This window comes from Danio rerio, chromosome 13, assembly GCF_049306965.1.
Source record: "Danio rerio strain Tuebingen ecotype United States chromosome 13, GRCz12tu, whole genome shotgun sequence".
Classification (NCBI taxonomy): domain Eukaryota; kingdom Metazoa; phylum Chordata; class Actinopteri; order Cypriniformes; family Danionidae; genus Danio; species Danio rerio.
In genome coordinates, this window is record NC_133188.1 from 5,000,543 (window position 1) to 5,013,227 (window position 12,685).

The 12,685-nt window shown below is 37.5% G+C and overlaps 2 protein-coding genes across 13 annotated transcripts in view; both read right to left on the reverse strand.

Moving 5' to 3' along the window:
- Positions 1-12,685, reverse strand: part of meis1b (Meis homeobox 1 b) — a 605,459-nt gene that overhangs the window by 24,961 nt on the left and 567,813 nt on the right. The gene's annotated exons all lie outside the window — the stretch shown is intronic.
- Positions 1-12,685, reverse strand: part of abcg2c (ATP-binding cassette, sub-family G (WHITE), member 2c) — a 35,942-nt gene that overhangs the window by 10,715 nt on the left and 12,542 nt on the right. For 8 of the 12 annotated variants that reach the window (XR_012388651.1, XR_012388648.1, XR_012388650.1 and 5 more), the window contains 5 exon segments: positions 9,132-9,249; positions 7,738-7,893; positions 6,348-6,505; positions 1,881-2,032; positions 1,691-1,786 (listed from right to left, as the gene is read on the reverse strand). Coding sequence is in view for 8 of the 12 variants with exons in the window: in XM_073919881.1 (XP_073775982.1) it covers positions 1,691-1,786; positions 1,881-2,032; positions 6,348-6,505; positions 7,738-7,893; positions 9,132-9,249 (680 nt within the window). In the remaining 4 variants the exon portion in view is untranslated. 12 annotated transcript variants of the gene reach the window in all.

The window sequence follows — 12,685 nt, forward strand, 5'->3', positions numbered from 1 at the left end:
CTATGCTAGCGAGGCCGTAATGACAGTTACATCATCATTACCCTGCAGGCTGCATTTTGCTCACGGGGCTGCGAGACAATAAAAAAGAAGAGTGGAGCTGCGGCAAATTAATGAATAAAAAAAATGAGGCAATGGTCAAATAAATAAATAAATAAATGAAAAAAAAGTGCGACTGCTGAGAGTGCAAGCAGCTAGAAACACCGACCCTCGCCGCCAGAAAACAGACCGGCCCATCGGGAACTCTCCTGGGGCCTCATGTATCAACGCTGCGTACGCACAAAAACTTTGTGTACGCCAGGTTTCACGCTCAGAATCGCTTACGTTTGGATTTACTACCGATGAACTGAACGTGGGAATGTGCGCAGCTTTATGGCTGGCGTACGCACATTTTTTGTGCGTGTCTGTTTTATTTCCATTGGAGACTCCTAGAGGCAGTTGTGTTAAATTCTTCTCTACAAAGTGTCTGAGCCTTGCAATGGCAGCTGTATGAGACGGGTTCATCTAGCAGGTATATAAGGTTTCCATACCATGCAGTTGACCAGCCAAACATTAAAGCGCAATTTGCAGCGGTCGCCTGTTTTCCCAATGTAATCTGAGCTATCTACTGCACGCTCATTGCTGTAAAGACACTATCTGAAGATGAATTTGCATACGTGAATCAGAAACATTTCCTTTTAATAAATGTGCAAATAAAATATGATGCACAAACTTATTAATGATTCCTACTTGTCTTTCTCGTGATAAATAGTTGGCAAAATCTGATACGTAGCGTGGGGAAAAAAGAAGAAAGAGTTCATCAGACGCTGGATTCGAACCGAGTTCATGCTCGAACGCGTCAAAACATGTTGACATGCGTTTTACAAGCGCGCCACTGAGACTGTTGAGGATACTGCAACATTTTACGTGTATAAATCACACTATTTCTTTTTTAATTCACTCAGTGCGATGTTCAGACCCAACTGTGTTAACCGCATCAGCTAAACTCTCCCACTCTATTTTTTTCTTTTGTTGTTAATTCCGGAGAACAAACTTGCAAATAACACCGCTTTTCTCCGGTCTACCTCCGAAAGCAGCACCTCTAATTTGCATATTCATACGGGGGAGGAGCCAGGGAGGGGTTTTGCGCTCGTGCATGTTGCGCTCAGTTTCATGTTCATTCAGATGTACAAAAGAATATGCGTGAGATTCGGCGTACGCAGTGTTTCATACATCTGAATTTTTTTCTGCGTACGCACATTTACAGCTTTGTGCGTACGCAATGTTTTAGTATGATTTCCACGCAAGTCTTCGTACATGAGGCCCCTGGTCCTCCCAATTGGCCAATCCGGGCCTGGACTGAATTGTCTAGATACTATAGAGTATCAAAAAATAATTTTCGGTCGGTACCAAATTTGGATACCCAAGGGTATAATCTTGTCAATGTCAGTGAGGTAGAAAACCTGAGGCATCCTTAACGTGCAAGGATTAAATGCTGGTGATTGGCTTGTGATTGGCTGTTTTGAAAATCAATAGTTTACGGCGGTTACGGCCACTCGCCCAGAGCTTGTCAAATGTGAGGCTGTAATGCGTACACTACACTTTAAAGCATAGCATACATTTAACGCAAACAATGTTTAAGCGATCAAAAGTATGGCTACATTATGCAAAGATTGACGGCAACAGCGTGCGATGCAATATCTAAATAAAGCACCTGATATATTGTTTGAGGATTTGTGAGGACGGATTGTTCCATTGGTGACATCCAGAAAGAAGTCTGCCGGGTTGTTGAACGGCTCACACTTGTAACCTGTGAGAAATAAACAGAAGATTATGAATCACAGCACACTTATCATGATACAATTAGAGAATTTGCATTTACATAGTAGGATTAATATCAATACCCAAGTCTTCGAAGTAAATAATGGCTTTGTCGGCGGCCCCCGCGTAGATGATTTCTCCTTTATTCATGAGTGTGAGGTGGTCAAACTGTCTGAAGATGGAGTAGCGCGGCTGGTGAATGGAGAAGATGACAGTCTTGCCCTTTTTGGAGATACTGAAGATGCAAAACAACAAGTCAATTAATTTCCGACTTGATCTGCATGAACAAATCTTACAAAAACACATTGAACATGACGAGCTTTAGATATGACGTGGAATGAGGTTTCTTCTGACAAGTTAAAGCATAAAACTTTTCAGGTGTTTTTTTATGAATTTGCAACAATTTAAAAAAAAATCTTTTATCACATTGTCATTATGGGGGATTGTGTGTAGAAATTTGAGGAAATAAATTAATTTAACCCATTTTGGAAAAAGAATAATAAATTTGGAATAATAAAATTGGAAAAAATGAAGCGCTATCAATATTTTCAGGATGCACTGTATATATACATTCTGGAGTCAGTTTTCGTTTTCATGTTTTTTTTAATAAGAAAATGATTCTGTTCATCATGGTGGCATTTATTAAATGTAAAAAAAAAGTTAAATACAGTTAAAGTCAGAATTATTAGCCCCCTTTTGATTTTTCTTTTTTAAATATTTCCTGAATGATGTTTAACAGAGCAAAGAAATTTTCACAGTAGGTGTGATAATATTTTTTTTTCTGGAGAAAGTCTTATTTGTTTTATTTTGGCAAGAATAAAAGCGGTTTTTATTTTTAAAAAAATCAATTTTAAGGTCAAAATGATTAGCCCCTTTAAGCTATTTCTTTTTTCAAAAGTCTACAGAAAAAAACATCGTTATTGACCTTATTCTCCGCCGACGAGTGGGCGCTGCCATTTGAATCTTTTTGGCTCGAGACTTCCGGTCTCATTCACTTCCATTCATTTTTAGACATTAAAAACTTATATTATTCTACTTGGTCTGTATAGTCATGCAAACATTTGTTTGCAGAGCAAGTAGTTTGACCGTTTTCTGCCGTTTATTATTCCTGGTCATTTCTCCCATAGACGACTGAATCGGAAGTTCTAAGACAATCCCGAAAACAGGCGAACTTCCGCATTTTAGAATAAGGTCAATACAATAACTTGCCTAATTACCCTTTCCTGCCTAGTTCACCTAATTAACCTAATTAAGCCTTTAAATGTCACTTTAAGCTGTATAGAAGTGTCTTGAAAAATATCTAGTCAAATATTATGTACTGTCATCATGGCAAAAATAAAAGAAATTAGTTATTAGAAATGAGTCATTAAAACTATTATGATTAGAAATGTGTTGAAAAAAAAAACTTCTCTCCGTTAAACAATAATTGGGGAAAAAAATAAACAAGGGGCCAACAATTCTGGGGGGCTAATAATTCTGACTTCAACTGCATACAAAAAAATTTGCTGCTGTCTTATTGCTTGTACTTTCCATGAAATTAATACTTTAGTCTTTATTGGTTTTATTACTATTAACATTAATAACAGTACTACTACTTATAATAATAATAACAATAATAATTATTATTAAAGTGATTTCTGAAGGATCATGTGACTCTGAAGACTGGAGTAATGAAGCTGAAAATTCATCATTTAAATCCCTCGAATAAATTATTATAATATATAAAACACATATTTAACCAGGTTTGCGAAGAAACCTTTCCAAATGATGAACGGTTTCTTTGCAAACCTTTCATGACTTGGAAGGTCCAAGTCAAAGAGTTCATTGTGGTCGATCCTATTATCATTATCATGACTCAATTAAGGAAACTTAGTAGCAACCACTTTTATCAACCTGAAGCATGCAATAAATCTGACATATGCAACCAGTGAACACATTAAAAATCCATATCTGTGATCTTCATGATGAAGATTAGTTTTAAAATAGTCAGCAGTTTAATGTTTAATAGTTCAAATCACACACGCGTGGCCTAATTTAGTAACTTAAGCGCCTAGTTGGCAACACTGACCTCAATGACAAACAAGAAATTGATAAGAAGATGGCACCTGGACTCACAGCAACTAGTTTCTGAGCAATTAATCACTATGCTAATCATAAATACAATAATATATGATGTCACAGGAAGTCGTTCATGCAGTGGGGGGCAAAATCATGATCCTGGACGTCTATGTCTACAGTACTGTGCAAAAGACATATGCAACAAGTGATTTCACCAACAAAAAACGGTTTCAAGTCGGTTATTTACTGTATATCTTTTGCTTTTTGCAAAGCGTAAATGAAATTAGCTTGAATTCAGCTTAAAGCTTAAATTTGCGCAAGTTTTATAGAGGGCAGAAGTTGTATCAAAAGCAAAGTGTAGTCAAGCTAAATGTTGATTTAAACTAATAAATAAAGTTCATTGGTATAATAAATTATATTTATGGCATTATTTTTGACAGCATCCCTATTTACAGAATTGTTACTGCCTAAAACGTTATCTAGACAGTCTCAGAAATGTATGTAAGTGGCCTGCTATACTGATATAAATATCTCACTGATTTACATGAGGCTGTTGGAATTGCATCTTTTTTTGCAATATAAATATTAGGAAATGTAGTTTAACTTAATACATGTAATAAAAAAGCCTGATGCATCCAAGATTTTGTCTAAATATCGAACTAGAAGCTATAGTTCATTGATGAAATTTGATGTTGGCTTGGTGAAGAACCAAATGGGGGTAGAGAGTTGGTGAAGATTTTTCCAAGTTTCTTTTTGAATGGGACTTTCTTTACTGTTGTCAATAGGAATGTTTGGTATGCTCTGGGGGTACAGCTTACACCCCAGTTTAATATGTAATTTTAAACAGCTTGACATCCTCTTCAATTGTGTAAGATCACGTGTTTCTATGACTATCTTGTTCAGAGTTATGATGGGTCAAAGTTTGGTCTCATGTTACGTCAATGGGATTTTTCCAGGGTCTTTTTTGGAAAACCAAACCTTGGACCAGTTGGAAAAGATATAGCAACAAACAGCAATGCAGAACACAGCTTTTTAAAGTGCTAGGAGGAGAAACGTTCTAAAATAATAATAAAAAAATGTTTAATTAGCATTTTAAGAGCTCACACTTAGATATTGCTTGCCGCTATTAGCTGGTTTGGCAGGCTGTCCCAGGAGAGAACCCCAAGCTCAGAGATAATTGAGCCTAGGGCTCCTGCCTGGTCAATAAGCATATAAGGGGATCTGAGATAAGGTAGCTCTCGAGGGCTCCCCCTAGTAAAAGGAGGAGATGGGGTTGAAGGGGGATTCTTCCAAAATGAAAATAAGGCAAACAAAGCAACTTTCTCAAACCAACATAATTAACTTTTTAACATTTCAAATTCAATTTTATAAAGATAGTTAACCCAACAATGAAAGTTCTGCCATTGTTTACTCATCCTCCACTTGTTCCAAACTGGTTTTGAATTTCTTTCTTCTGTAAAACACAGAGAAAGGTATACTGAAGAAAGTTGACAATTTTGTTGCTGCAATTGATGTCAGTAGCTATGCTTCCATCCACCTATTTTTATGCGCATTTTGGATATGCGTATAAAAAAATTGGTTGATGGAAAGTCAAGATGCGACCAATTTTGAACATTCGCATAAAAAAATGTATGCACATAACTGAGTAGGATAAACTTTTTATTCGCTAAGAAAAGATGCGCATAAACTATGATTGAAACACATTAACTGAACAAATTCCAGTATGCAAATTAAAAAAAAGCCTTAGTGATTTTGTTATGAGAGATTATGTGATGATATAAATGTGCGTGAATGGACAAACCAGCAGGCTGAGCACATTGTAAAACATCTGAAATGTTGTTTTGGTCATTCTAAAACACCATAACCATTTTAGTATTAGTATTATTATATTATTAAATACCTCCGATATTAATAATATTATTAATATAATATTAATAATAACAATATAATTAATAATATAATAAATATTATTAATTACTAAAATAGTCAAGAGTTTTTGTGTGCCGCATCTCACGCCTTCAAACGTCACCACGCATTCATTGCGTGTCGGCATTGTGTTCTGAGGTAGTAATTTATTAAATGAAGAAAAGATTCACGCAGCTTCTCCTATCACAGCAAATTCCGTTTTTACTGTTAATATTTGGTGCCAGATAATCATGAAGTGACGATTTTGTTCTCTTTGACTCAACGCTGCTTTAATTGCACATCTTTTATGGGATATTTGAGTTTTGCGCATTAATTTTCGTTCACATTTTTGGATAGAAACATAGCTACTGGCTACATTCTTCAGAATATCTTCTATTGCATTCAACAGAAGACAGAAATTCATAAACGTTTAGAACCACTTGTGTGCGAGTAAATTCGATTTGGGTGAACCATCCCTTCATTATGTGAGGCTTCACAAGGTTATGCTGGAAGAAAGTGTTTTTAAAAGGCATACTTTATTATTGCTTGCAGCGGGAGGCAGGTATATTTGATATGAGATTTTGTACTTCTGCAGGAGCTCCATGATGGAGTTGGCAGTGTTGGCATCCAGGCCTGTGGTGGGCTCATCCAGGAACAGGAGCGACGGGGAAGTGATGAGCTCCATGCCAATGCTGCACCTTTTCTTCTCCCCACCAGAAACACCTCGTAAAAACATTGTACCGATCTGAGAGACAACAAGCCCAAACAAAGCAATATCACTTTAAATGGACATTTTCATTCCACCACTCACAATATAGGGATGTTTAGTTTGATTTCACCAAGCAGGACATGTTCCTGCATCAACATCTTAGTATGTACAGGAATCAGAGAATGAAATTCAATACCTTTAAGACACTTTCCATACATTTTAAGACTTCATCGCCACTTTAGGTTTCAACCGGTAACATTGGCAACGTTGGAATTATTAATGCCCTCTGATTTTGGGAATAATTTACAGTTGGGGTTAGGAATTAGATACACATTACTTTTTTAAAGAGCCCCTATTATGGGTTTTTCAAAATGACCTTCCATGCAGTGTGTAATGCTGCGTTCACAGCAGATGCGTAACGCGCGTCAAGCGCGAGTGATCTACATGTTAAGTCAATGCAAACGCGTGAATAGACATCCTGCGGCGCGAATTGTGCGAATCGCGATACGTACAAATGGCGCAGCGCGAATTGAGCGTTTTGCGCGAATCACTTGAGTTCGAAAATCTGAACTTCAGCGGACATTCTCGCCGCGTTAACCAATCATGAGCTTGCTCTTGTGGGGGCGTGATTGTGACGTATCGCCTGTTGTGGGTGTCCCAGTGAAAATCCTCCAGCCGACACCGACAAGGAGTTCATCTAACTGGGCTTGGCTCAGTCAGATGCACCGCTGAAAGTCTCCGTCAGCCAGGTTCAGTTTCTGGAGGAGTTTATGAGCTCACAGAGCTGGATGCACCTCTGAAAGAATGTAGTGGACTCAGACACGACCCTAAACGTATCGAAGCTGTTTTTCAGTCTTCATAAAGCACATAAACACTGTTATTTTCTTCATAAAATCCATGTTAGCCATTTAGCTACGAAGCTAGAGGCAACGGGCAGACAGAAGCCCTGCCCATCACGCAAATCGGCGTCTGTTCTGAAGTGAATTTGACGTGCGAATGAAGCGAATTTGACGCGCGAATGAAGCGAGTACACTCAAATGTTTACACGGCTATTTACGCGCGAATATCGCGATTTATCTGCGCCTGGTGTGAACACAGCATAACAGCTCGAAGTGAAGTGAAATATCCAGCTAAGGCTTAAATCTGATGTGCACAGTATATAAATCTATCGATTCATTTATAAAAGATTTGACTCATAGTAAGGTTATGTTCGTACAAACATAACAAATCATGTTTACCTTCCTGTACACAAGGTTGAAGTCTATTACCTTAGTGTCTGCACAATCTTTGAGGCCGAGCTCCTGGATGACGGAGTTGACCCTCATCTCTTTGTCAGATGAGGAATATTCCTTCAGTGACAAGCGAAGATTGGCAGAGAACGCTAGGTTTTCCCTCACGGTCAGAGTACCCATCAGAATGTCATTCTGAAAGACAATGAAAATGTAATGTTTTCACTAGAATTACTTTCAATGACTCAGCATTTATTTTATTTTACTCTATATCAAGCCGTACTGTGTAAAATAAGACAATACATGAAATATTGTTCAGATCTTGGCACATGCTAATGTTAGTCTGACAGCACTGTGGAAATATAAATTTTTATCATCTAATTTCAAATTAACAATAATCTACGTATAACTAAAAAGTTATATTCTCTGGTTTTTAATTATATAATTTCATTAACATCCCAGCTAGGAGGGACATTTCTGATTACAGGCTAAGCCAAAGTAATGCAAATTGTCAGTTTCACAGCATGGGGTGTCTATTGTTTTCTCTTTTCAATCAAATGGTCAGGAGGTTTCTGTCTCCAGAACATGATGAGATCAATGCCTGAAAGAGCAGTTTACCCTGCCGACCACAACGCTTAATTTACATACTTTGTTTAGCTATGCCCCCTCCTCCTAACAGGACAATAGAGACAGGACTTTTTGCAGACTAATTCAGACTTGTGTGAGACTTGTGTGAGAGACTTGTGAAAGAACTTGCAGACTGCAGACCTCTAGTAGGCTCATGCAGACACATTAGACATCTTTAAAGACGCTGTATGACTGCAGATTAACCAACACGTCTCAATAAAGGAATTCTGCTTGTTTCGAGTCTCCTGGACTGGGTTCTCTCTTCTCTTTTCATCTCATTTATTTTTTTTTACAACAGCACTGAAAGCCAATGTCCCACCCTTCAAAGCAGCATCCAAAGTTAAGCCTCTTAAATGCATCACTGTATAAATTCACCAGAGAGAAACTTTACAGTACAGCTAGTAGTAATAGCAATAGCAAACTTAATAACGAAAGTAGGTTGTTGACGTTGTCTGAACCGTTTATTCAGCTTAAAGTGACATTTAAAGGCTTAACTAGGTTAATAAGGTTAGGTTAATTAGGCAAGTCATTGTATAACAGTCATTTGTTCTGTAGACAATTAAAAAATGCTTAAGGGGCTAATAATATTGACCTTAAAATAGTTTTTAAAAAATGTAAAAGCTGCTTTTATTCTAGCTGAAATAAAACAAATAAGACTTTCTCCAGAAGAAAAAATATTATAGGAAATACTGTGAAAAATTCCTTGCTCTGTTAAACATCATTTGGGATCATCATCATTTTGTAGAGCTACACAAATTGATTTAAAATACACAGAAGACGCCACTGAAAGTATTGTGTGTCCTAACCTGAACCACATAAGCAGAGCACAGCCTCAGGTCAGAGGTCACGATGGTGTTGTCAACTAGAACTTGACCTGATTTTAAGCCCTTAGGATCTTTCCGTCCCGCAATGACATCCAGGAGCCTGAAAACAGACAGGCGTAAATAAATAACTGTGAGAAAACTTATGCTTTTACTTCGATTTGGTATTTTGTAGGGATGCTCATTTCGGTCAATTTTGCTAACCGATAACCGCCGCTTGTTAATCGGTTATTAACAGTTAACTGTGCAGATTACTAATACATTATTGTTAATTTGTTTTAAAACACATTTTGACATCTATTTTGTGTCTGTCTGACACATTAAATATTGCATTTTAAAATACTGATTTATTTTAACATGCTAGCATAATAATAACAGAACATAACAACAGAGCATCTTCACGCATCTGCGTTTCAGCATAGAAAAACAGAATAAAATAAATTAAATGAATTAAATAAATAGGCCTACCCTAAATTATTTTCACTTAAATAATTTATTTAAATTACAAAACAAAATCACTGACTGAATCTGTTTTAAGAACCGGTATAGGCTGTTAGCCGCGAGTTAACAAATATGTCTGATCACAGCAAACGTGATTTTCCATTCCAAAAACGTCCTTTTGACAAGGAAAAAAAGGCGCGGTCCTCTTTTTTTATGTCATGATGGAATCAGCTGGGTATTGATTTTGCAAGAGTGTTGCTGTCTATGTTATTACAATAGTAATATTTAATAATATTGTGATATTCAAGATTTGTAAATTGATACAGCTCTGGATAACTTGAAACAGCGAGCTCTAGTACAAACTGCTACTCTGGGATGAGCCGCGTGCAAAACAATTGAGGCTTTTAGTAAACCATTCAAAAGATGCCCCTCTTAACGCAAAAAGCGCATTCAATCGGCTCCTTATGCAGCCAAACTAAAAATAAACTAAAAAAATTATTCTAATCGTTTAACTGACACCATTAATCGGTTACAAACGCGCCCTTTCGGTTAACAGTTAATCGATTATTTTGAGCATCCCTAGTATTTTGTCTAAAGCATTGAGATATTTTAACATCCACATCCATTACAACAGACACTCAACACTGCAAAACATGCCTTTCTTGCTCGGAGTTTTTGTCTTGCTTCTAGTCTCAATATCTAAAAATTCTGAAATCAAGATGCATTTTCTGGAAAAGCAAAAAATATAGCCTTGATTTCTGAAATACATTGGCATAATGCATACTGTATGCACATACCGTATAGGCAAGACAAGTTTATTTATATTTATATGCAGTATTTCATAGTATTTCAATACTTTTAAAATCATATGGTGATTATTCAAAGTTACTAATATTTCAATCCTACAGGGTAGGCCATTTATATGCACACAAGATGTGCAGCACCTGAAAATACGGATACTGGAAGCCTGTGCTGGCATTTCTCCTGTGATGTAGCTATCAGTGTGTGAAGAGTGGGAGAAGAGGGTTGCATTGACAATCCATCACAGTGGGCAGTACATTAAACACATTTTATAAGTGGTCAGAAACTTGTAAATAACTCATGAAAGAATAAAGTTACGTTAAAACCAAGCACACCATTGATTTTCTTGTGAAATTCCCAATAAGTTTGATGTGTCACATGACCCTCCTAATATTGAAAAAAACAAAAGTTGGATTCAAGATGGCCGACCTCAAAATGGCCACCATGGTCACCAGCCATCTTGAAAAGTTTGCCCCCTCACATACACGAATATGCCACAAACAGGACGTTAATATCAACGACCATTCCCATTTTATTAAGGTGTATCCATATAAATGGCCCACCCTATATTTAAATCATATGGTGATTATACAAGTTACTAATATTTTAAGTAAATTGGTCTGCTTGATTCTATAGTAATAATAACGATATGATTGGATAGTTTTGTTTTGATTTAGTAGATAGTAGGTCTATGGAGACCACACAACAAATATTCTAAACTGACTAAGTAGGGTTCTGCCCCTTAGTGACCAAGACTGACATGCTTCTGTTTAAGTGATTGTATGTTCGGCCAGTGGGACAACGTAGTGGCGCAGTAGGTAGTGCACAGCAAGAAGGTCGCTGGGTCGCGGGTTCGAGCCTCAGCTCAGTTGGCGTTTCTATGTGGAGTTTGCATGTTCTCCCTGTGTTCGCGTGGGTTTCCTCCGGTTTTCCCCACATTTAAAAGACATGCTGTACAGTTGAATTGGGTAGGCTCAATCGTCTGTAGTGTATGAGTGTGTGTGTGTGTGTGTGTGTGTGGATGGATGTTTCCCAGAGATGGGTTGCGGCTGGAAGGGCATCCGCTGCATAAAAACTTGCTGGATAAGTTGGCGGTTCATTCCGCTGTGGCGACCCCTGATTAATAAAGGGACTAAGCCGAAAAGAAAATGAATGAATGAAGTAAAAATATTAAAATAAAATGTATAATATATAACACAATTATTATTAGCATATTTTAGTGCTATGTAGGTCTACTGTATTCGTGTATTATCTATCTGAAAGTGCTAGCATAGACGATAGCTGCATCTCAAATGGCACACTATCCATTATGCACTCATGCACTATGTACTTATGCATTTACACACTCAACAGCATTGTACATGTATGTAGTGTCGTCCCAAATGGAGCACTAATGTTTTTTTATTAAGCTGAATTTAAAACTTTTTTTGATGACGTTTGACGGTCGCCAAATCAGTGAAATAAATGACCAAACTATCAAATAATACCTGGCATGAGTAGAACCGCATTCACCACCGGGAGGCGCTATAATCACTCTCGTAGGAGAATTTTGCTTTCACCATCCAAAATAAAGTTATCCAACATGTGCGCCCGATAGCTCCGCGCCTTCCTTTATGTGAGCAAAGCTGCAGTCGTTGAGTGCGTGAAGTGTCCATCATTCCACACTTCATTTTCCCGGCTGAATGAGTGCATCATCCTGGTAATTAAAGTGCACTTATAATTGTTAGAGTTTTCAGTGTGAACACACTACTTACACTATTTATACTACAAAATGGCGTAGAATAGTGCATAAGTATGCGATTTGGGATGCAGCTAATAACAGTAACACAATAACAATTGTTAATAAGTTCTGTAATAATTACAAATAAGATCTTTTAAAATCAAAATAGGCGTAGGTAGGTCATAATCTAGTATACTTCATATAATTATGCATTAAATCATAGCGCAATATTTAATAGTCGAAAAATAGAGTAAGTTACAATTTCTAAGCAGTTGAATTCAGGGTAAGGCAATCTTTCAAACAGCAGGTGGCACTGTGAAGGTCTGGAAGTGCAGGTCTGAGCGTGCAGGCGGGTCTCTGGGCCTGCAGCCGCACGCACTCTTCGCTCAAACAAACCCAGCTCTTGTCCAGCCGAAATCATGTTGTTTGCACCCAAATCGATGACGTCACATTCGCCACGTGCACTCAATCGAACTAGCGGACGTGTCGATTATAAACCAGGCTTCACTGGCAGGACCTTACACTGTCATCTAGCCAAGTTTCACTTAAAAGCATAAAATCAAGGCAATCTGTGTTG